Genomic DNA, 23,161 nt, shown 5'->3' on the forward strand with positions numbered 1-23,161 from the left:
TTCTGTATGGTGTTAGGGAATGTTCTAATTTCATTCTTTTACATGTAGCTGTCCAGTTTTCCCAGCACCACTTATTGAAGAGGCTGTCTTTTCTCCATTGTATATTCTTGCCTCCTTTATCAAAGATGGGGTGACCATATGTGTGTGGCTTTATCTCTGGGCTTTCTATCCTGTTCCATTGATCTATATTTCTGTTTTTGTGCCAGTACCATACTGTCTTGATTACTGTAGCTTTGTAATATAGCCTGAAGTCAGTGAGCTGGAGGAATAGGAAGCCTAATTCCTCTAGCTCCATTTTTCTTTCTCAAGATTGCTTTGGTATTCGGGGTCTTTTGTGTTTCCATACAAATTGTGAAAATTTTTGTTCCAGTTCTGTGAAAAATGCCATTGGTAGTTTGATAGGGATTGCTCTGAATCTGTAGATTGCTTTGGGTAGTAGAGTCATTTTCACAATGTTGACTCTTCCAATCCAGGAACATGGTATATCTCTCCATCTGTTTGTATCATCTTTAATTTCTTTCATCAGTGTCTTACAGTTTTCTGCATACAGGTCTTTTGTCTCCTTAGTTAGGTTTATGCCTAGGTATTTTATTCTTTTTGTTGCAGTGGTAAATGGGAGTGTTTCCTTAATTTCTCTTTCAGATTTTTCATCATTAATGTATAGGAATGCAGGAGATTTCTGTGCATTAATTTTGTACCCTGCTACTTTACCAACTTCATTGATTAACTCTAATAGGTTTCTGGTAGCATGTTTAGGATTCTCTATGTATATTATCATGTCATCTGCAAACAGTCACAGCTTTACTTCTTCTTTTCCAATTTGTGGTCCTTTTATTTCTTTTTCTTCTCTGATTGCCGTGCCAAAAACTTCCAAAACTATGTTGAATAATAGCGCTGAGAGTGGACAACCTTGTCTTGTTCCTGAGCTTAGAGGAAATGGTTTCAGTTTTTCACCATTGAGAACGTGTTGGCTGTGGGTTTGTCATATATGGCCTTTATTATATTGAGGTAAGTTCCCTCTGTGCCTGCTTTCTGGAGGGTTTTTATCATAAATGGGTGTTGAATTTTGTTGAAAGCTTTTGCTGCATCTATTGAGATGATCACATGGTGTTTATCCTTCAATTTGTTAGTATGTTTTATCACATTGATTGATTTGCATATATTGAAGAATCCTTGCATTCCTGGGATAAACCCCACTTGATCATGGTGTATGATCCTTTTAATATGCCTTTGGATTCTGTTTGCTAGTATTTTGTTGAGGATCTTTGCATCTATGTTCATCAGTGATATTGGCCTGAAGTTTTCTTTCCTTGTGACATCTTTGTCTGGGTTTGGTATCAGGATCGTGGTGGCCTTGTAGAATGTGTTTGGGAGTGTTCCTCTCTCTGCTCTATTTTGGAAGAGTTTGAGAAGGATAGGTGTTAGCTCTTCTCTAAATGTTCGATAGAATTCGCCTGTGAAGCCATCTGGTCCTGAGCTTTTGTTTGTTGGAAGATTTTTAATCACAGTCTCAATTTCAGTGCTTGTGCTTGGTCTGTTTATATTTTCTGTTTCTTCCTGGTTCAGTCTCAGAAGGTTGTGCTTTTCTAAGAATTTGTCCATTTCTTCCAGGTTGTCCATTTTATTGGCATAGAGTTGCTTGTAGTAATCTCTCATGATCCTTTGTATTTCTGCAGTGTCAGTTGTTACTTCTCCTTTTTCATTTCTAATTCTGTTGATTTGAGTCTTCTTTTTTTTCTTGGTGAGTCTGGCTAATGGCCTATCAATTTTGTTTTTCTTCTCATAGAACTCACTTTTAGCGTTATTGATCTTTGCTATCATTTCCTTCATTTCTTTTTCACTTATTTTTGATCTGTATGATTTTTTTCTTCTGCTAACTTTGGGTTTTTTTTTTTGTTCTTCTCTGTCTAGTTGCTTGAGGTGTAAATTTCGGGTGTTTATTTTCAATGTTTCTTGTTTCTTGAGGTAGGATTGTATTGCTATAAACTTCCCTCTTAGAACTGCTTTTGCTACATCCCATAAGTTTTGGGTCATCTTGTTTTCACTGTCATTTGTTTCTAGGTATTTTTTGATTTCCTGTTTGATTTATTCAGTGATCTCTTGTTTATTTAGTAGCGTATTGTTTAGCCTCCATGTGTTTGTATTTTTTACAATATTTTTCCTGTAATTGATACCTAGTCTCATAGCATTGTAGTCAGGAAAGATACTTGATATAATTTCAGTTTTCTTAAATATACTGAGGCTTGATTTGTGGCCTAGTATGTGATCCCTCCTGTGGAATGTTGCATGTGCACTTAAGAAGAATGTGTGGTTACACGGCTCAGGAGACAATGGAGAAAAAGAAAGAAAGAAAAATAAATATATAAAATAAAATTAAGTAAATAAAGTTATTTAAATATTAAAAAATCATTTAAATAAAAAAAGTAAAAGTAATTTAAAAAACAGAAAGAGCAACTAAACCAATAAGCAAATACACCAATGATAAGGAGTGCTAAAAAGTATACTAAGATTAATATAAAAATGGAAACTAGTCAGTCACATACAGCAAACCTCAAGTCTACAGTGGCTCCCAAAGTCCACCGCAGCAATTTTGGGATGATTCGTTGTCTCTTCAGGTATTCCACAGGTGCAGGGAACATCAAGTTGATTGTGGAGGTTTAATCCACTGCTCCTGAGGCTGCAAGGAGAAATTTCCCTTTCTCTTCTTTGTTTGTACATCTCCTGGGGTTCAGCTTTCGATTTGGCCCCGCCTTTGCATGTAGATCACCCTCTGGCTTCTGTTCTTTGCCCAGAAAGGAGGAGGTTAAAGGAGCAGCTGATCAGGGGACTCTGGCTCACTCAGGCCGGGAAAGGGAGGGGTACGGAATGCAGGGTGAGCCTGCGGCCACAGAGGCCAGCGTGATGTTGCAAGAACCTGAGGTACGCCGTGTGGTTTCCCGGGGAAGTTGTCCCTGGCATACGGGACCCTGGCAGGAGTGGGCTGCACAGGCTCCCGGGAGGGGAGGTGTGGATAGTGACCTGTGCTTGCACACAGGCTTCTTGGTGGCTGCAGCAGCAGCCTTAGCATCTCATGCCCGTCTCTGGTGTCTGTGCTGATAGCTGCAGCTTGTGCCTGTCTCCAGAGCTCATTTAGGTGGTCCCCTGAATCCCCACTCTCCACGCACCCCGAAACAATGTTCTCTTGCCTCTTAGGCAGTTCCAGACTTTTTCCTGGACTCCCTCCTGTCTACCTGTGGCGGACTAGCCCCCTTCAGGTCGTGTTCACCCAGCCAACCCCAGTCCTCTCCCAGGGCTCTGATCTCTGAAGCCCGAGCCTCAGCTCCCAGCCCCCACACGTCCCAGCTGGTGAGCAGACAGGCCTCTCAGGCTGGTGAATGCTGGTTGGCACCGATCCTCTCTGCGGGAATCTCTCTGCTTTGCCCTCTGCACCCCTGTTGCTGTGCTCTCCTCTGTGGCTCCGAAGCTTTCCCCCCGCCACCCCCCCGTCTCCGCCAGTGAAGGGGCTTCCTAGTGTGTGGAAACTTTTCCTCCTTCACAGCTCCCTCCCAGAGGTGCAGGTCCTGTCCCTATTCTTTTGTCCCTGTTTTTTCTTTTTTCTTTTGCCCTACCAAGGTACGTGTGGAGTTTCTTGCCTTTTGGGAAGTCTGAGGTCTTCTGCCAGCGTTCAGTAGGTGTTCTGTAGGAGTTGTTCCCCATGTAGATGTATTTTTTATGTATTTGTGGGGAGGAAATTGATCTCCATGTCTTACTCCTCTGCCATCTTGAAGGTCCTCTTCATATTGACTTTAATTCTGCAGTAATAAGTGTTACACTCAGTGAAAGTCAGCATGTTTTTACACAGTGTTAACAAAAACATAAATACCATTCTCTTGTATGCTAATATGGAATTGCTATTTTATAGGCCAAAAGGTGCTTGGATATTGGCAATTTTACATGGTTCAACCAGTATTATCATTAGCTGAGAGCTGCTACTGGAATATTTTTGTGGGGCAGTATGCTAATATGGTATGGTTTTTAGGAAGTTCTTTGCTTCCTCGTTAGATTGTCAACAGTCCCAGATGTTACACTGATGGAAATATTTGACAGAATTATTGTCTCATGCAAGGAAGCCTATGGCACTGCTTTAGTCTCCAGAATACCAAGAAAGGACACAAATGTGAAGAAGATGGTTTTGGTTTCTGGGGATTTTTCTCAGTGGTACAAAGGATGTTATGGGCTGCCTTTGTATGTAAGTTTGCAGTGAAGCCCTATAATGCTACTTCTTGGCTGAACTTAATTTAATATGTATAATGGCCCAAGAAGTGGCCCCAGTGATTAGGACTACAATATGTCACTGACATTAGAAGAGGAGCTTCTTATGCAAAAGATGTCTGTAAATAACATTTAAGACAAATATATTTGGCTAATAATGATTTTCTGAAAAGCACCTAGGAAATGGATAAACAAATGTGACTACTCATTGATTCAAATACGCCGATTGAGGTTGCCTAGGATCTCCCAGTGCTGTATTTGAATTCTGAGCCTGTAAGAATACGGGCCGTCTTGAAATACTCTCTGGTTTTATTAGCAGCACTTTTCAGAGCAGTTCACATCATCTGGCATTAGGTAATCATGATGTTGCTGCATAGCCAGAAGGTTAAGGATAAGATGCATAAGGATCCTGCAGCCTTTAGCATCAGTCTTCAAACATTGCTGCATATTATTGATGGTTGACGATGATTTTTTGTGGTGTAACAATAAATAGCAATGATACCTTCATAACATCTTCCTGCAAAGTCATCTGGCAATAAGAGCATCATTATTTTGCTTTCCTTATTATGCATTCTTCAAGTCAAGATAGTCTTGTTTATATGGTTGAAATGGTCAGATGCAGTGTTGTGAATGTGTGATTTGACTTCTGTCCTAAAGGCTAGCCTCCACTCAGGTTGAAATTAGTTCTTCCACAAGGAAATAGTGACCAAAAAAGATACAAAATTGTGTCTTACAGAAACTTGGCAAGAGAATACTTGTTCCCCTTTGAGGAACTGTATAATTATACAGTTAATTGTATAATTAACTGTATAATTAACAGTATAATTATAATTGGATTTAGCTACTATATCAATTTATTTGAAATAATGTCCTTTTTCAGAGGAGAAGAAATGAGATCAATCTTAAATATCCAGTTAAAAGAAGTTGTCATTGAACCAGTTACACATACATCTTTGATGTAGCCCAGTTAGATGCCAGTGCCTTGTACCTGCAGTTTAGAATTCTTATATCACTTAAAATTTTCAAATTATTAATGTGACCCTACTTTTAGGATTATAGGTATGATAGCATATTTTAATGAAATCTTGGTTATGATGTTAACAGAGGAGGAATTCATGGAAGGCATTCATAACAGTCTATATTGTTCTGGTGAACATGAACATCTGAGCATCTGAGCAAAGGGAAAAACAAATGTGAAATCAGAACTTGTATTTTAAGATCCACAATATAACCTACTCTGAAAATAATATATTCTTCAGGCCTTCCCCGGGGTTACTTACTTTATAATATCTTTTCCTTCAATGAAAAAACAGCTAGTCAAGCACTTTATAACACATGCTAAAGTTGTTCCTAGGCATCGGACACACAGGAACATTTTCATGGTTGTCAGTGATTGCCTTGAGTTCCAAGGGTATACTAGTCTCTTACAATTACAAGTAAGTGTGTTTTATTGTTGTTCGGTGTTAAAGCTTGATATAGTTCCAAAACACCAGATGACATTGAGACAGAAACTTCTTACAATTCAAGAATACACAAATTCACATTAGAACTCAGTGAACTTTGATTCTAAAGCCATCATTGTCATGGAAACCCAAGATTTTTTATAATTACTTTATGAGTAATTTAGCCTTTATCCTCTCTAGGACTATAAGCCTCTCAGAGCTCTATTTCTTAAGTTTAAGCTCCTATTCTTGACTAGAATCGTGTTTGCAATTGCCTTTCCTTAATGCACATTCTATGATTGTCAGTTAACTGAAAAGCAAAACTTGAGTGTGAATCCAATCAAGGGTATTTTGTACTATTTCTATTGTATGTTAAATTTGGAAGTCCTCCCTTAATCAGTACTTCGGGATTAAATGCCTAGGATCCCACATTCTCTTTACCCTAACCTAAAAAATTCAACTTATTCATAAATTGTGAACATGACTTGATTGTCCACAAAAGTTACAGTTAGTGGAAAAGTGAATTTTTATTACAGATGAAGTGATTGTTACTTTAATCACATAATATGGCACATACAGAAACAGTTCTCATGAAGACATTTTTTAAGTGCTCTGATGGCCTGAATTGACGTTGAAATTGTAGGGACTCTTAGAACTGTCAGTGCACTTGTCAAGGGCATCCAGTTTCCTGTGGATGTTGACCAGGGGACCTCGTACAAAAATATAAAATAGGGCTTCCCTGGTGACGCAGTGGTTAAGAATCCGCCTGCCCATGCATGGGACACAGGTTCAAGCCCTGGTCTGGGAAGATCCCACATGCCATGAAGCAACTAAGTCCGTGTGCCACAACTACTGAGCCTGTGCTCTAGAGCCCATGAGCCACAACCACTGAGCCCATGTGCCTCAACTACTGAAGCCCGCGTGCCTAGAGCCCGTGCTCCACAAGAAGAGAAGCCACCGCAATGAGAAGCCCGTGCACCACAATGAAGAGTAGTCCCTGCTCTCCGCAACTAGAGAAAAACCTGCTCACAGCAAGGAAGACCCAATGCAGCCAAATAAATAAATAGATAGATAGATAGATAAATAGTCCTCTTTAAAAATATAGATTTACAAGAATCTTCCAGAGAAAGGACCTCACGCTAGACTCATTCTCATAGTGATGTGACATATTCCTGGTTCCATCTCAAGCCTCTGTTGCAATAATCACAGCTCTGTGATAACTATTTACAACCCACACATTGCCAGACATTACTGTCTCTAAGTCTACATTTGCTTCTTTTGGGTTTAAATAATTTGTGGAACTTATCCAAATGTCTGGGTAATGCTGAACCTCGTCACTGACAAGCAAAAGAATAGGCTAAAATGATGATGCTAGCTATGGAGGCTATATTAGGTCAATTGTTGGAGGAATTAGCTTGCTTCTACTAAATAAAATAATTTTACTTAATTGGGTGGAATCTAAAGACATGCCTTATCTTTTCTCATCTATACCACCCATGTTTTCACTTCTCTGTTGTTTCCCCATTGTCTAGCACCATAAAAAATTGATAAATATTTTTTTGAATAAATGAATGTGTTGAAGAAATGTCTATAAAATATAAAAATATACGTTTTAATTAAAGTACAGTTGACATACAGTATTAAGTTATTTTCAGGTATACAACAGAGTGATTCAACATTTAAATACATTACAGAATAATCGTCATGATAAAGCTAGTAACCTTCTGTACCATACAAAATTATTTCAGTGTTATTGACTATATTCCTTTTGCCATGTATCACATCCCTATGACTTATTTATTTTATGAGGAAGTTTGTACTCTTAATCTCCTTTATTTATTTCACCCAGCTGCCTGCCCTTTCCCCTCTGACAACCACTAGTTCTCTGTATCTATGAGTTTATATTTTGCTTTGTTTGTTTTGTTTTTTAGACTTCATATATAAGTGAAATCGTGTGGTTTTTGTCTTTTTCTGTCTGACTTATTTCACTTAACATAATACCCTTTAGGTCCATTCATGTTACAAATGGCAAGATTTCATTCTTTTTGATGGCTGAGCAATATTCCATTATATATGTATCCATCTATTGATGGATCCTTAGGTTGCTTCCATGTCTTGGCTATTATAAATAATGTAGCGCTGAACATAGGGGTACGTATCTTTTTAAATTAATGTTTTTCATGTTATTTGGATAAATACCAAGAAGTGGAGTTGCTGGATTGTATGGTAGTTCTGTTTTTAATTTTTTGAGGACCCGCCATACTGTTTTCCAGATTGGTTGCAGAAGCATATATTAGAATCTGTTTTCTATTAAGCCTGGCATTTAAGAGATTTATAAAATTCTAAAACAATGCCTCTCTTCTCACTAAATCTTTGCATTGGAAAACATAATTATTTTTCATAAAAGTATGTTAACTTATTTTAACATATAATGGGCTTATTATAATTTTTACATGAATTAATGAAAACATTTTGAAAGTTAGAAATTCAAAAATATAAATATCAATAGTTATAACTCACATTCCGATGCTCCTTGATGTCTACAATAATTTTTGAGACCATAAAGTGGTTCTGAGATTAAAAAAATTTGAAAGTTGCTGGCTCAAAGAATGGGCAATATATACTTGTGTATACAACAGCAATAACCAGTTATAATATAAAATGGAAAAAAAGTAAAATATCTAAAAATAACCTTATAGTCCTATGTGGAGTATAACAAAAAATGGTCTATTTCAGAATATGAAAGGAGACTCAGTAAATGGAAATACACACCATGTTCTTTGATGGGAAGTTTCACTATTATAATAGTGCTCATTTTTCTTAATTAATTTATAGATTTCACATATATCCAAACAACAGAAATATATTAAACCTGTGAAAATGAAAATTTCTATAAAATTTAACTACATGATTCCTAAGTTTATGCAAGAATAATAGGTTAGTAACTGCAAAAAAACATTTTTCAAAGAAGGATAATCAGGGAGACCTGCCTTATCTGATACTATATTTACAGTAGAGAGTCAGATAATCAGTTACCTCAAAACCAGCTTCATTGTGTGTTGTGCATATATGTCTATATATGTGTATTTGTGTGCATTTAATATATGATAAAGGAAACATTAGTGTTCAACTTCACTCACTAAAGGATACGTAAATGTAAACAATTCTTATCAGTTCAGTAAAGATAAAATATTAATATCAGAGGTAATAGTATTGCTAAGCATCTGTAAATTGCTGGGGGGCAATTATAAGTTATAACAACCTTCTTGGATAGCTACTTGCTACTATACATCAAGTGCTTTAAAATATTCATAATTTTCAATGTGGCAAATTTATTTCTAGCAATCTCTCCCACAAAAATATTCAGAAATGAAAAAATATTTATATGCAAATGTGTTCATAGCAGCACTTATTATAATAAGACAAATTTTAGAGCAGCATTTATGTCTACATGTTGGGCAATGATTAAGTAAATATGGCAATGACAAGGAAAACCGCATATAGAATAATATTAAATAAAAATAGAGAATACATTTCATATAGTTCATAAATCCATATATGTAAAATGTGTAGCAGAATGCCAGGAGTAGATACCTTAATACATTAACAGTGGTTGTCTCTGAATTCTGGAATTATGAAAAATTTTTATTATCCTCTTTATGCCTTGCTGTATTTTCCTAAGTTTTTAAAATAATGAATATATATCATTGTTAAAGTAAATAAAAACATTACAGTTCAATTAACTATTGAAGTTTCAATTTATAGTTTAAGATGAGTCAGACAACAGATTTTATATTGCATTTCAGCTCTGGATTACCTGTTCTTTTACATCTGACAGTAACTTCAGATAGTTATTGTCATTAACTTACATGTCATTTATATGTCATTAACTTCAGATAGTGCCTCCATTTTCACAGTGTAGTTTTTGTCCATTTGCCAATAAACTATATAACTTTAAACAAGTCACTTTATCTTTCTTGGTCTCTAATTTCCTTGCCTATCAAATGAAGGTCCTTCCAATTTTAAAATCTGGAAATTAAGTGATAAAGATTTAAAAACTGTATTTCCAACAGAAATGTCTTTTGCCACCATCTATATGTCTCTCTTTTACTACACATTTCCTCCTAACTTATTCTCTTCTATGTTTGTGTTTCTGGAGCTCCCTCTTCCCTCCCTACCATCTGATGATTAAGAAGGGATTATAATATCATCTTTCTGTCTGTCTCCCAGTAATACTCAAAGCAGCATCCAGATTCTAGTGTTCCTATATGAATACTGTTGACTGTCATCTACAGGTCATTGATGATACTCATTGTCATAGAATTTATAAAAATCTGTAGAGATTCTAAGAATCTCGATATAAATGAACTGACTCAAGCTTGATGATGAAGTGCTGTTGTCTGTTCCTTGTCATTTTAGCCTGTTTTGTTGGATCTTACTGATATTATACTCTCTACTGCTGTACACAACCCAGGCTTGGATACCTATGTTTACCATTCAAAATGACTAGCACTTTGGAAATACTTGTTTTTTTGATGAAGCTATTGTATAGTATTTAAATTGTAGTTTGCAATCTGATATTTTAACTCTGTGGTGCTTACCAAAAATTATTGCTATATTTAGTTGTTAATTCAAATAAGTTGCTAAATATGGTACTGGATGATGATATGAATGCATATCATAACACAATATGATAAGCTTTATGCAGATTCATTCACTTGATATCAAATATAATTTTCATATAATTTAATGTATTAAATTCTTTAGTGTAAAGTTTTAACCTATATTGTATATTTTAAATGGAAAAGCAAACCTCAGAATTGATGCTCTTTGTCTAATTGGTCGTGTGGGGTGGAATATATACTGTTTGATGCCTCCATGTGATTCATGTGTACTGATAAATTTCTTTTTAAACTTGCAGCAAATAGTGGCAGCAATAAATGCAGGGATTATACCTTTAGGAAACACCTCCAATCAAATCAGTCACTGGGATTTGGGAAGTTCCTTCTTCTTTGCTGGCACTGTTATTACAACCATAGGTAGGAGACAACTTATTTTGTTTTTTAATTTTGGTACAGCTTGTGAGCTAAAATTCACTTGTTTGAATTTTTTTACAGTTGGTCAAAATGGTCGACTTAAGGTAGAAAACTAGATTTCAGTAAATTGATTTTGAAAAGAGAGTTTAAAGGTTTGAACAAAGGAATGATGGAAATGAATTAGTTATTATTTCAGAATACTGAGTTGTTTAAAATCCATATGAAACTCGAGAGCAGTTCATTTGAGTCATTTGACTAAAGGATAAGAACATCAGGAAATAGCTTGAAATGGTGATTTTTTTGGGGGGACAAGTAGTTTAAAATTTTCCTGCATCTTTGATTCTTTAGTACAGAAAGAAACGATTTGAGTACAATTTTGACATTCTTTTCATGAAGTTCTTATTTGATATCACATTCTTCAACTTGTAAAATTTAACTCTACATTTGAACAGATTGTTCCTATTCTTATATACTTGTCTATTATGATTATTTCAGGCCTTTTTCATGCATTATGTTTTTCTAATAACACAAATGTATAAAAAATTAACACTGAAACATTAAGATTACAAAAGCATGAAAGTTTAAGCCCTTGCCCTTTTACCTTTTAATCATGTTGCATGTCATACTGTTAAAAAGGGTCACAGTGGAACGTGGTCTCTTTTTGGGGATTGACTGTGCATCCACTAGGCAGCAGAATGGGTACATGTAGATGACTTCTCTTCTGTTAGTTAGTCCTTCAGTGCCCAAGAAATATCCAGAGGATATAAATGCAGACCCCATAGTGAAAGCCATGCTTGCCATGCCGTGAGGATTGGGAGGAATTACAGCTGCTTGTTTCATGGAAGGAGGTGGGTTTAAAGCATAATTTTCAATAAAGAGAAGGAAATTGACTCATCACAATTATGAAGGAAATATGTGTGCAAAGGGAATTCTCCCCTTCCATGCATGCTTGTGATGAGATTTCCTCTCATGGGCTTGACCTCTGATTTGGGTGTGTGAATTACGATTCTAAAAGTTTTAATTTTATTCTTTGATGTCATTGATAGATTATGAAGTGTATACAGTTTTCAAATGAATACCTTATATCAAAGTCCTAAATAAGTGAACATGGACAGTTTATGGACGAACTCTTGCTTAGAATTTTCCTTTGAGAGGAATTTGTAGTGTCCTGTCATTATGTGAATCCACTGTAATGCCTCTTTGTGCTGGAACACTTGCCAGTGAAATAAATACCTTAGCATGTTGATTTTTGCCTTTGTTAAGAAGTCAAAGAGCTATGTTTACTCTTACATCTCCATCAGCTAGGTCAAAAGTTGTGTGGCTGCGAAAATCTGGAAGAATGGCAACCTTGATATCTAACCATAATAACAGGTTAACTTTGGAGCTTAGACATCTTGGCCATTTCTACTATGGAAATAACTGTTTATTGTGTATACTACTTAGAGTCTGGAAGGAAAAAAAAGCTCACAGACTGAGTGAGAATGGTTTGTTTCTGCCCAATGAAAACTCAAATGTCCACGTTATAACTCATCATGACCACCACTAAATTATTCTCCAAGAGACTTAGTCATTATACAGACTTAGTGTTGCATCCTATGTTTATAAACAGTCTCATTTTTTGAATCCCAAATTCAGTAAGTTTTGCAGACATATACTTCAACACATGAAAAAAATAAACCGTTATTACCAGCCTTACCCCCAAATTATAGCCATTAAGCACAGTAGCTGATTATTTAGGTTGTTTAGGTAGCTGCCTGACAGCCCAAGTCTCTTACTGTTCTATCTCAGTCTTAGGTGGATTAAGTCATTCTAGGTCACCGACATTTACTCCATGGTCTTCTACTCCTAGGTCAAGGCCATCTCCTCAGACCTTGGACTAGATTATGGTCTAGGGCAAGGTAAAAATTTTGGCCTCTTTCGTAAGTCTCCATTTGAGAGATATCCAAGTCATTATTTAATAAAATTCAAAGTGTAATTATTAATATTGCTAATGATAATAATTGTATGATCTTTGAAGTGGTTTTTAGAAATCATAGAAATTGTAACCTCTAGCACTAAGCTACACTGTATTAGTTGTTTAAAAAATAGAACTTGAGACAGTCTGGGAGAAAAAGTTGCAGTTGCTCTTGTAGGGTGCCTGATATAGGCAGTGCTTCATGGAGCTGCATTGGCTGAACTGTCCCAGATTTTTCTACTTAGTGTTAACAATTTGTCTAAGAAGCCAAAGTGACCCTTATTATTCATTAGAAACATGCCCAAGAGAAGTTCAGTTATACAAAATAGAATATTAAAATTTAAGACCTAATTTTAGAGAATCTCTTCGTATATCTACACACTGTTTTCAAAATGAAACCCTTCCAAGCCCTTCACAAATTCCATTTCACAGTTGCACAGACTAACATCCATTCCTGACTATTCTTTTTCTCTTATTCCTTGCTTCCAGTTCACCAGCCAGTCCTATTGGCTCTGCCTTTAAAGTAGATCTATAATTTAACTACTGCTCACCATTCAAACTGCCACCATTTTGGTCCAAGCCAGCATCATCTCAGTGCCAGCATCCATGTAGAAAGAAACCTTCTGCTCAGAAATATTCTCTGGATTCCAACTCATTCAGAGCAAACACCATACCCCACTGCTTATCGCACCTAATAAGATGCAAGTTCTGGGATTTTTATGTGTTTGAGTCTATTCTGTATCCCCAGTGCCTGACACATAGTGGGTGCTTAATAATTATTTTTGGACTTAAAAACAAATGGGGATTCTAAATGATACGAACTCTACCTTGTTGGAAATTACATAACACTAAATTGATAACTTATTACACTAAATTCTTAGCTCTTTAAACAGGCTTCATTACTAACTTTTTTGTTTGTTCATTTACTTATTCAAAAAATAATAAAACATGATCAGTCTGCTACTATAAAGATAAAAGATAAATTACTTGAGCCCGGGTGGCACACAGACCCGTCAGGGAGGCCCGCGGGCAGATAGTCATTTACAATATAGTATGCCAGGTGCTATGGCTTAAGAGCATTCGGTGGGAATGCATAGGAGTGACACTGTACATAGATACTGGGGTAGATGGGTGGGTAAAAAGGGAGCAAGGAATACTTCCCTTTCCTTGATAAATGTCCGATTTGAGATTGGAAAAAGAATTAGGAATTTCCCAGATGAATAAAGGTAGAATGGGAGCATTCCAGGTATCAGGAGTTCACGTGGGAAAGATTAGGGGTAAGAGAGAATATGGTCTGTTTAGGAATTACAGGTCATCTAAAATTGTTTGTAGTTGAAGGGATTCATCTTTAGAACCCTGTAAATCATTAAGTCAACGTAGTAGCTCCTATTGGATCTATGCTACTTTTGCCACTGCTGAGAGTATAAAAGGAAATAACACAGTCCTTGTTTGCAGTCAAATTTGGGAGATAAAATTTACAATTAGGAAATAATGGAATAATAACAAAAATAGGTCTTGTATAATCAAATATTACATGGAACAGTGGTTTCAGTGCTATAAGAATTGAGAAAAAGGAAAGAACATGTGGGCTGGAACGGGGAGGAAAGGCTTAATTAGGGAAGTTGGATTTGAACTATGCTTTGAAGAAAATGTTTTGGTTTAGATTGATGGAGGGGAAGAAGCCTCCCAGTCTGTGAGATAGCTAAGCAAAAGCACCAAGGGAGAATGAGCCTGACTTATTTCAAGGATAGAAAAGTAAGTATTTGAGTAGACCAGAGGAATTGTTTAAAGGAGTAATGGGAAATATTATTGACTGATTCATGTGGGAAGAATACAGTTGAATATAATTTGGATTTTGAGAATTTTGGACCTACTGTACTAAGAACATGGATTTGCAAAGCGAAATGACAGGTTAAAAGTGACATCAGAAGATGCATCTGTCAGGAAGAGGATACGTGGAGACTGACGGTGAGGGAACAGTTAGGAGACCATTTCTGTGATCCACAGAAGGGGAGTGAGAGTATGGACTGGGAGGATTGGAGTTGGTGTTGAAAGATGAGATTAGGACAAAAGGTTGAAATAATTAGATGCGGGAATCAACAGGCCTTGGTGACTAATACAACAAAGAGAGAGGCATCTAAATGTTGACTATTGAAATGAAATGAATATCTAGGCAGCAGGCTGGTAGTTCATAAGCAGTCCTAGTTGATCCTGTGAAGAAAAAGGAGTTTAAAAAAATGGCCAAGATTTTATACATGGTGTTATATTAGGAAGCTTCATTTTAGTCATTTTCCCACCTCAATGTTTTTTGTTGGTTTATTCTTTAATTCAGACAGACTAGAAAGACAAGGTGGACAGGCTCCCTCTGGAGCTCACATTGGGGTTGAGGAGACCCAACAATCAGTCAGTGCACTGAAAAACAAGACCATTATCAATGGCAGTAAATGCTCTACAAGAAGTTCATGTACGTGATCAAGAGTAGGTAGTGGAGGGCTTCCCTCGTGGCGCAGTGGTTGAGAGTCCGCCTGCCGATGCAGGGGACATGGGTTCGTGCTCTGGTCCGGGAAGATCCCATATGCCGTGGAGCGGCTGGGCCCGTGAGCCATGGCCGCTGAGCCTGCGCGTCCGGGGCCTGTGCTCCGCAACGGGAGAGGCCACAACAGTGAGAGGCCTGTGTACTGCAAAAAAAAAAAAAAAAAAAGAGTAGGTAGTGGAGCCAGAGCAGGGAGTGGCAGGGAGTGGCAGGTGCCAGGTGCTCTAAAGCAAACTGATTAAAGAGCTCTCAGAGCAGGTGACAGTTAAGCAGAAGCCTAAAGGATGAAAAGAAATCAGCCAGGGAAAGAAGAGTGCCAAGATGAGTTCAGGCAGAGGGCACAGCATGGCAAAGAAGAAGCGAGGTTAGCAAGATGAACAGGGGCCAGCGGATGTAGGACTTGGTAGGTCATGACAATATCCTCAATTCAGTGAGAAGCCACTGAAAGATTTAAGCAGAAGGGAGTCCTGATGTGACTCAGGCTGCTGTTCAGAGGGCAAAAGGGAAAGCAGGAAGGCGAATGAGAAGGTTATTTTATTACTCCATATGGGAGAAGATGTTGACTTGAACTACGGAGGTGGCAGTGAGGAGGCTGAAAAGTGGACGGATGCATGATCTTAAAAAGAGAGTTTATGGATGGAGATGCACTCATCTCTGAGAATGGGGCTGTGGGTGGGGGCGGGGTTAGTGTTTTAAATTTTATTTTAAAGCTAATAAGGAATCACTTAAACTCTAGGAAAGGCTGTTGGCAAAAATGATGTAATGGAAAAGTGTATTCTATTTTGAGGTCAGTTTAAAGATTAGAATAAGATGTAAGGTGATTTTATTCCCTGAAGGCATTAAAATATAATAAAATTTTCCCCAGTGGAAAGTAAATCAGAATGCCAGGGACCAGATTTGCCCAAGCTTATCACTGAATCATCCTGATCTCTGAGTGTCAGAATGCAAATAACAAGACACCACTATGGTCTACAGCAACTTTAAGATCCCAAAGCATCATGTTAGGTCTTATGGAAAACATTTCCTTGGAGTAACATTTCTCGTATTTACAAAGCACTCTTGTTTTCCACTCCTTGAGTTATAGAGATTGGATTCAGGTATATAGTTTCTATGTTTAGTTTTTCTGTATTTTGAACCAGCCACTGGGACTTTCAATTTCCTTTTACCTAGGTTGAATTATTGAATTGCTGAAGCTGTTATGACAATGGTCACAGATTTTCTGCCAACTCTTATTTACCTGTTTAGCATAATTAAACATTTTTCTTTATGCCAGTTTGTTAAAGTAGATAATTCTTTTTCCAAAATCTGTACTTCTGGTGTTGTGCAGTTGAAATACAGAAGTTGAAATTAACAAATTGTTTTGGGTCTTTGATGCTCTGTTTCTCTTCCCATCCACTAAACTTAATGAAAATAAAACCTATCTCAGGATATTAACATCAATTCCTACCATTCAGAACCTTCACACAGGTTTTTTTTCTAAGTTAAAATGCATTTATTCTTCAGAGAAAATGCCTTCTGAACAGTAGTTAAGATTGCAGAGTGCAAAATTATATTTGATAGGCAATAAAGCAGAATTATTGCATAAATAGTATTATAGACTCCAAATCTTTTCTCATTACGTATGTATGTTAATCAGCACGAAGAGGTCTAATTCAGAGCACCTAGTACTCAGAATCCTGTGCTAGTTGGAAAGGGATTTGGGAGCATTAAGGATGTAATCTTCCCAGGAGTGAGGCAGTGTTTTTATTATTATTATTATCATTTGGTAGTAGAACGCAGAGCAAGAAAGTATAGATATAAAAGAAACCAGAAGTGCCAGTGAGAGGAGGGCTGGCTATGGTATCTGCATAGTAGTCATCCACATCTTGGGTGTGTTCAAGGCAGGAACTGCTTGTATTCTGTAACAAAATCTACTTTTATATATTTTTGCCTACTTTGGAAAAGTTTGTGATAACATATTTTTAATCTTCGGGAAATCAGTCACTGTCAAATGATGTGATCATGAAATTACCCCAAAATTGGAAGCAAAGAATTGTCTTGAAGTTCATGCCCTGAATAAATACAGAATCTATTTTTAATCTTGTCATTTCCCCCTTCCCAACCACTATATGAAATGCAGCACGTTTGTCATAGATTATAGATTTTATAGAGCATCTGATTGACCACTAGATATGCAAGTATTGCTCGGAATGTGATTAAAACTAGGTGAGATGATTATCAGAGAAATATTTTTGTAATTGTCTCAAGTATTGCATTTGATAGGGAAGAAACGTAATAACATTTGTCTGGGCCTGTCTACTTTAAGCTAGTAATTATGCTACATATTTGTTTTCTTCCCAATCCTTTAAAAAAAAAATCTAGACTTGTGCAATCTTACTCTTGGAAAATTGGCATTGTTATTTATGTGGTACTGTAAAAATAACATGGTATTTACAAAAGAAGTACCTGTGCCAAATTAGGTCCATGTGTAAGTATTGTGGTTTGTGTGCACATAAGGTACGATGCAGATGATGACTAATTCTAAACACAAAGGAATTCCATGCAGCCATCTCTTGGTTCTAAAGTACCACTGGGGAAAATATTGATATTATGAACTTTTGAAAGTCACAGGTCATCAAAAAATGCATGTTAATTACTAATCTTAAACTTCTTCCCCTTCTAACTTTATTTTTAAAGCAAAAACAGCAAACATGGGCAAATTTGGTTGATGTGTTGTACCTCTCCTCTTTAAGCTTAAGTTTCCCTTACTGGAGATGCTAACAAAGAGTGAAATTCCCAAAGGCAAGCAGCAAGAGAAGGAAAAAGAAAGAAAGGGTATGGAATAAATCATAATCAACCTAAGTAGCTCCTGTTTAAAGAGTGTAGGTTTTAATAGGTAATTTCAGTGGTACCTGTAGATAACTTAATGAAAACTCTGTTTTTTTTGTTCTTTGTTTGTTTTTTGAATAAGAATTAGGTGATTTAATATATAACAAATGAGACTTCATCTAAAACATAGAAAAATGAAGGATTATTCAATTATGATATTGAGGTAACTAGTTCCCAATATGGAAAAGATCACTTAGGACCATGCCTTATACATCAACATAAATTACAGTTGAATTCAAGAGTTAAGTTTTTCAAAAATCACTCCTTGGGGGCTTCCCTGGTGGCACAGTGGTTGGGAGTCTGCCTGCCGATGCAGGGGACACGGGTTCGTGCCCCAGTGCTGGAGGATCCCACATGCCACGGAGCGGCTGGGCCTGTGAGCCATGGCCGCTGAGCCTGCGCATCCGGAGCCTGTGCTCTGCAACGGGAGAGGCCACAACAGTGAGAGGCCCATGTAACGCAAAAAAAAAAAAAAAAAAAAAAAAAATCACTCCTTGGGAAAGTTAGAATAATTTGATTACTTAATATAGATAGAGATGAGTTATGATAAGCTATGCTAAAAACCAACAGAAAAAAAAATCACGGAAGAAAATATGCATTTGACCAGGTACAAAAATTGAATCCTGGGCCTCCCTGGTGGCGCAGTGGTTGAGAGTCCGCCTGCCGATGCAGGGGATACGGGTTCGTGCCCCGGTCTGGGAGGATCCCATATGCCGCGGAGCGGCTGGGCCCGTGAGCCATGGCCGCTGGGCCTGCGCATCCGGAGCCTGTGCTCCGCAACGGGAGAGGCCACAACAGTGAGAGGCCCGCATACCGCAAAAAGAAAAAAAAAAAAAAAAAAAAATTGAATCCTCTGTACGTTTCCTGACACACATACACATGCAGTCACCAAGCTGAAACATCAAAATAGACAAAGCAGTTTGTACTTTGAAAAAAGATTAATATACATCACATATTATTCTAAATAGACTTATAAAACTATCAAATCGTCATAGACAGTTAAAGGACAGATTAGAAATTGGAGGTTATTTAAACTATATGTTGCCTTAAAAATCTAAGATGTATATATATATTATATATATATTATATATATATAATTCTACAAAATTTACGAATCTAAAAGCTGTATGATGCCAAATACTTGTGAGCATATTATGAGAAGGGCATTTTCCTATATTGCTGGTGGCATTGTAAATTGATATAACGTTTTTTTGGAAAGCAATTTGGCAATGTGTTTCAAGAGTCATAAAAATGTTCATACCCTTTAACCTAGTAATTCTACTTCTGGGAATCTATCCTAAGGAAATAATCCAAAATGTTAAAAAATGCCATATACTTGACAATGTTTATCCCAGTGTAATTTATACTATATAAAAATGGAAACCACTCAAACTGTCCCACATAAAAGCTATGCTTTAGTAAATTATGGTCGATTCACTAAATGGAATGTACATGAATATAAAATAGTGAGTATTATAACTCATTTGTACTAACATTTCCTTCTCATGGTAAATCCTCATCTGTGAGATCAGCTCATGTCCTACTTACTTAATAAAACTAACAAAGATGTCATGCATCATCTTTTTAACTGTTGGGAAACTCTGTTTTAATATCATTTGATGCATAAAAAATAGATGTAGACATGACCTCCTAATAAATATTATACTGCAAGTAAATAAAGTGCTGTACATATTCACGCAGACACTTAACCTAGTTATACTTACATAGTACAGCTTAGAACGAAAATATTGCTCCCTATTTTTTTCAAAGGAGTGAGTCAGTAGAAGGAACATCAGATTTCATTTCATAAAATTTAAGTTTAGGTTTCTGCCTTTGCTACTAGCTAGGGTTATATTCTTGAGCAAATCACAGTTCTTCTATTATCCTTAATTTTCTTATTTGTCACATGGGGCTAGTGTTTCTCACAATCAGAACTGTTGTGCAGGTTAAATAAAGTTATGTATGTAAAAAGAGCTTGTACACTGAATTGCAGTATACTAATTTAAAGTAAGCTAATTTTGTTACTAAAGTAATTTTTATTAAAGTTTATACTACATTTATTTCTATTACTAATGTTAACAAAGAAAGAAAATACATTCTTTCCTAAAGCTTTAATCCACACATTTTAATTCTTATAATATATATAATGTTGCCTTCACATAATTAAGGTTTGCTCAAACCAGTTATTCTCACAATGCTAAGTGTTAGATTTGACTAGTTTCTTCATCTAGTTAATTTGTTTTGATCTAATGAAACGAGTTGATTTTAATGATATCTAGATAATCCAAAATGTGATCATCAGAATAATATATAATGAAACAGGTGTTACTCTTAGTTGAGTAGAATAAAAATTAATATTTTTATAAATCTTTTTTCTATATGATTAAAAAAAAAATCTATGCCTCTATATTAGGATCTGCTAAGTTATTTTCTATAGTAAACGATCCGCACATCTTGGTGACTTTACAAAATAAAAAGTTTATTTCCTGATCACATTGTACGTCCTGTGTGGGTCAACAGGAGGGCCCTGCCCATTGTTCTTGCTCATAAGAAGGAGACCATGGGAAACTGAACACTGGCTAATCATGCTTCATATACGTGCACACATTGTTTTTACTCACATGACATTGGTCAGACCAACTTCAAGAGTGGAGGTGGGGAGATGCTATCCTACCTTATGCTCAGAAGAACCAAGATATTTTGTGACAGCTCTAATAACTTCCATAAACAAATATACTAATTAGATACCTCCTTGAATGTTATTTGATATACAAAGTAATTAAATATTACAATAAAATAAGTAATTAACATTATAATAAAATATAATATTTTGTGGAATATATATATCTCTTAGATTTTTAAGGCAACATATAATTTATATTTTAAGGCAATATATAATATAAATTAAACATTATAATAAAATAAAGTAAAATAGTTTATATTTTAATTTGCTTTCTCAAACTATGTCTCCTTAACTCTATCACTGCAATAGGATTTTCATTTTTCACATCTAATGTTCTGCTAGTGAAGGAGATTGTGTTCCAAAATTATCTCCCTATACAGTGGTTTCATCAGTGAAACTATCTCAAAATGAAAATAAAAATCAATATATAAAATTCTAATTTTAGCTTCTTGGCAGAGATTTTGCTGTCACTGGTGATATTATATAGGGATTCAATTAGCATTTAGAGTACAGTCACCCCTTGGTATCCAAGGGCGAATTGATTCCAGAACCCTCACAGATATCCAAATCCATGGATGCTCAAGTCATATAAAATGGCATAGTGGGAGGGAGATGCAAGAGGGAGGAGATATGGGGATATATGTATATGTATAGCTGATTCACTTTGTTATAAAGCAGAAACTAACACACCATTGTAAAGCAATTATACTCCAATAAAGATGTTAAAAAAATAAAATGGCATAGTGATTGTATATAACCTACGAATATCCTCCCATTTACTTTAAATCATCTCTAGATTAATTACAATACCTAACGCAATGTAAATGCTATGTAAATAATTGTAAATACAACATAAATGATATGGAAATAGTTGCCAGCATGCAGCAAATTCAAGCTTTGCTTTTTGGAACTTTCTGGAATTTTTCTTTTGAGTATTTTTGATCCATGGTTGGTTGACTCTACTGATATGGAACCCAAGGATATGGAGGGCCAACTGCATTTTAGTAGTGATCACTTATCATGATGATACAAAAACAGTCAAACCATTTAGGAAAGTAAGTTAAACAACTGAGTTTACTTTTGATGTAGAAGCAAAATAATGCAGGGGTCAGCAAACTATGACCCTATGGGCAAAATCCCGCCTTCTTTCTGTTGTATAATTATTAGAACACAGCTGCATCCATTTATTTTAGAATCGTCTTTGGCTACCTTCATGCTATAATGGCAGAGCTGAATAGTACAACAGAGGCTATATGGCATGCAAAGCTGAAATTTTTACTATCTGGCCCTTTGCAGAAGAAGTTTGCCAACCACTGGACTAAAGAAAAGAGTGTAAAGCAAGGAAAAAAATACAATTTGTAAATAGAAGACCTGGATTTGTCTTGATTCTAACATTATTCACTGTGTGATTTTGACCAGATCATTGAACTTCTCTGAATTATTTCCTCACATGAATAGTCCAAATGACTTCCTAGTAGGTGAATAATAATAGCTGTGCTTGCCATCTCCCAGGATTTTATGAAAACTCAAAGGATATATTTCATAATGCTTAATTAACTACTGTGCAGTTAAAATTGATCATTTAAAAAGAATATTCTGTATTTCTCCATTTTTCCTCATTGTCTGATAAAGACTGAAGTGAGGTTTGTGATTCAATTTCTATGAACCTCTGGAAGGGTAACCCTCAAGGGCTTATAATCTTGTTTTCTGGAGAGAGGGCCCATAATGTATATCGGATTCTCAAAATGGCCTGTCATTCTCAAAAGGGTTTAAAGCCATTAGCTTGAATAACTTCTGTTTTAATTTTCAGACTGATAGTAACATTTTGTAGCACTTCAAAAATTGAGAAAAAAATATCATATTAGAAACATCATAGCAATATGCTCATGTAGATGCTGGCCGACTAAATAACTGCTTAGAGAACTGAGTATAGTGCTCAGAAAGAAACCATGTGAAGATACATTTCTAAAAATAAGAAAATCTTATGTTTCTGCTGAGCTCTGAGTGATATTATAGTGTCAAATATTTTCAGTTCTTCCAAACTCCTGCAGATTCTGAATTGTTTTCTGTAAACATGATAAGAAATGTTATATTTTAGAAAACTAGAGTATTACCATCCCCATTCCTGATATTCTGGGTTTTAAAAATTCAGCCTTCCTCCTATTATATAATTATTAGAATATAGCTACATCAATTTGTTTTAGTATTGTCTTTGGCTACCTTCACGCTATAATGTCAGAGTTGAATAGTACAACAGAGGCTATATGGCCTGCAAAGCCAGAATCTGGAAAAGACTATATATATATATATACACACACACATACACACACACACACATATGTGTATAACTGAGTCACTTTGCTGTATACCTGAAACTAACACAACATTGTAAAT

General features: G+C 36.1%; 1 protein-coding gene across 1 annotated transcript in view; it reads left to right on the top strand.

The window, feature by feature from the left end:
- KCNK2 (potassium two pore domain channel subfamily K member 2) overlaps window positions 1-23,161 on the top strand; it is a 166,231-nt gene that overhangs the window by 34,077 nt on the left and 108,993 nt on the right. The window contains exon 3 of the mRNA XM_082613764.1: window positions 10,615-10,732. Within this exon, the coding sequence (XP_082469890.1) occupies window positions 10,615-10,732 (118 nt within the window). The remainder of the gene's footprint in view (window positions 1-10,614; window positions 10,733-23,161) is intronic.

This window comes from Mesoplodon mirus (assembly GCF_964341445.2).
Source record: "Mesoplodon mirus genome assembly, chromosome: 3".
In the NCBI taxonomy this organism is placed as follows: domain Eukaryota; kingdom Metazoa; phylum Chordata; class Mammalia; order Artiodactyla; family Ziphiidae; genus Mesoplodon; species Mesoplodon mirus.